The 1,733-nt window shown below is 39.7% G+C and overlaps 1 protein-coding gene across 3 annotated transcripts in view; it reads left to right on the plus strand.

The window, feature by feature from the left end:
- TRIM36 (tripartite motif containing 36) overlaps nt 1-1,733 on the plus strand; it is a 19,282-nt gene that overhangs the window by 15,346 nt on the left and 2,203 nt on the right. For all 3 annotated transcript variants that reach the window (XM_010139711.1, XM_010139714.1, XM_010139712.1), the window contains 3 exons: nt 385-509; nt 1,081-1,374; nt 1,678-1,729. In XM_010139711.1, the coding sequence (XP_010138013.1) occupies nt 385-509; nt 1,081-1,374; nt 1,678-1,729 (471 nt within the window). The remainder of the gene's footprint in view (nt 1-384; nt 510-1,080; nt 1,375-1,677; nt 1,730-1,733) is intronic.

Consider the following 1,733-nt stretch of genomic DNA (forward strand, 5'->3'; position numbering starts at 1 on the left):
TTGCTGATGCATTCCTTTGCTCAGAGATTGTATCGGGTATTTGCAAGTTAGTCTAACAGGTCTATTCTGGCTTTAAACTCTTTGATCTTAATGGTTGTTCTCCATTAGCACTTCACACTTATTTTGTGTTCTTTGAGCATAATCCCCCAAACTGTTGAAATGCTCTGCCAACTGAGCGGTTGTCTGTTCATTGTCTTTACACTAACCTAAAAATGGCCATTAAATTTTACATTTGAATTCTGTCTAGAGAGACAGAAATTTCTGGGAGACATCAGTAAATAGCATGAAGCAGAACTTTTTTAAGGCAAAATCTAGCAATTTTATTTTAAGGAGTGCACACACATGAGTTTTTCTTCTGCCGTCTCTCTGCGTCTGTACTTTCAGAATCCAAAAAGCTACTGAATCTCTGAAGAGCTTCAGACCAGCAGCTGAAACTACTTTTGAAGACTTTGTGGTGGACATATCCAAGCAAGAAGAGATCCTTGGTGACTTGTCCTTCCATTCCAATGGTAAATTGCGAGAGCATCAGGTATTTCTCGAGTTTAAGGGCTTCTCTGGAAAGAGGCAAAATTTGTGCAGGACTGTGGTTGCAGAACTCGGTCCTGTGACTTGCATTGTCCCTTCTGTCTCTGTGATCCACAGTCCTTATCTGGCAGCAATGCTAGCTTCAGCTTTGGTAAAGAAGCTAAGATGCCATTACATTCAGTATCAGCTTACATTGGCTTTCAAAATATCTAGGTCTTCCTAGAAGCTTTTTGTTGCATGACAGAAAAAAGTAGGTTTTTATATGTTTTTTTTAGCTGCCAGCAGAAATTAGTAATACCACTTCCAAAGTAAAAACAGAAGGTAAAGGATTTAAGCGCATGAACAGAACTATCCTCACCTGCATGCTTTAACTGAGTCAGATTCCCCACTACCACACACAGCGCTGTATTGATTCAACAAAGGGCTTGTACGGTTTGTTCTAAAACAATGTGTATTTAAGGCTGGAAAAATTGCAAACACAGGCAGAAGAATATCAAGGGCTTCTGGAAAATAATGGTCTTGAATTTTTTCCCTCCTGAATCTCTGGCATTACAGGTCTAGAAATACCAGAAATCAATGAAGAGCAGAGCAGAATGTACAACAAAGCTCTGATAAGTTGGGAAAGCCCTGGGAAGACTGAGTCAGCTGATATTTATGTTCTTGAGTATCATAAGCTTAACAGAGAAGAGGAAAGTGCGACATGGCAGCAGATTGAAGTTTGCAGCGAGAGCAAAGTAATACCTGATCTTGATGATGATAGCAGCTATGCCTTTAGAGTTCGAGGATATAAAGGGTCCATCTGTAGCCCTTGGAGCCGTGAAGTTGTTTTGCGTACGCCCCCAGCTCCAGGTATTGGGTTTTCTTATGTCCACAAGGTGTTGAATCTGTGTCTGTTGGTGTTAAGAGCTGTAGGTGTTTTCCAGTAGCTCCCAAAATTCTACTGTACTGTTACCAGTTGCATAAATATTTAGAATCATTGTTAATAAGCAAGTTAAGCAGGCAGCATGCTTAGACTGTGTTAGCTTGCATGACATTCCTGGTAGCCTTTAAAAGTGAGAAATTCTAATGCCAGTGTGACTTAAACTATAGTTTGTAATCAGAGAAGGCCAAATACTTGATTAAGATGAAATTTTTTGTGATGCTGTTTTTCAGTTTTCAGTTTTCTTTTTGATGATAAATGCGGATACAACAGTGAACATCTCCTGCTG

The sequence above is a fragment of the Buceros rhinoceros genome, unplaced genomic scaffold (assembly GCF_000710305.1).
Source record: "Buceros rhinoceros silvestris isolate BGI_N320 unplaced genomic scaffold, ASM71030v1 scaffold10127, whole genome shotgun sequence".
NCBI lineage: Eukaryota > Metazoa > Chordata > Aves > Bucerotiformes > Bucerotidae > Buceros > Buceros rhinoceros.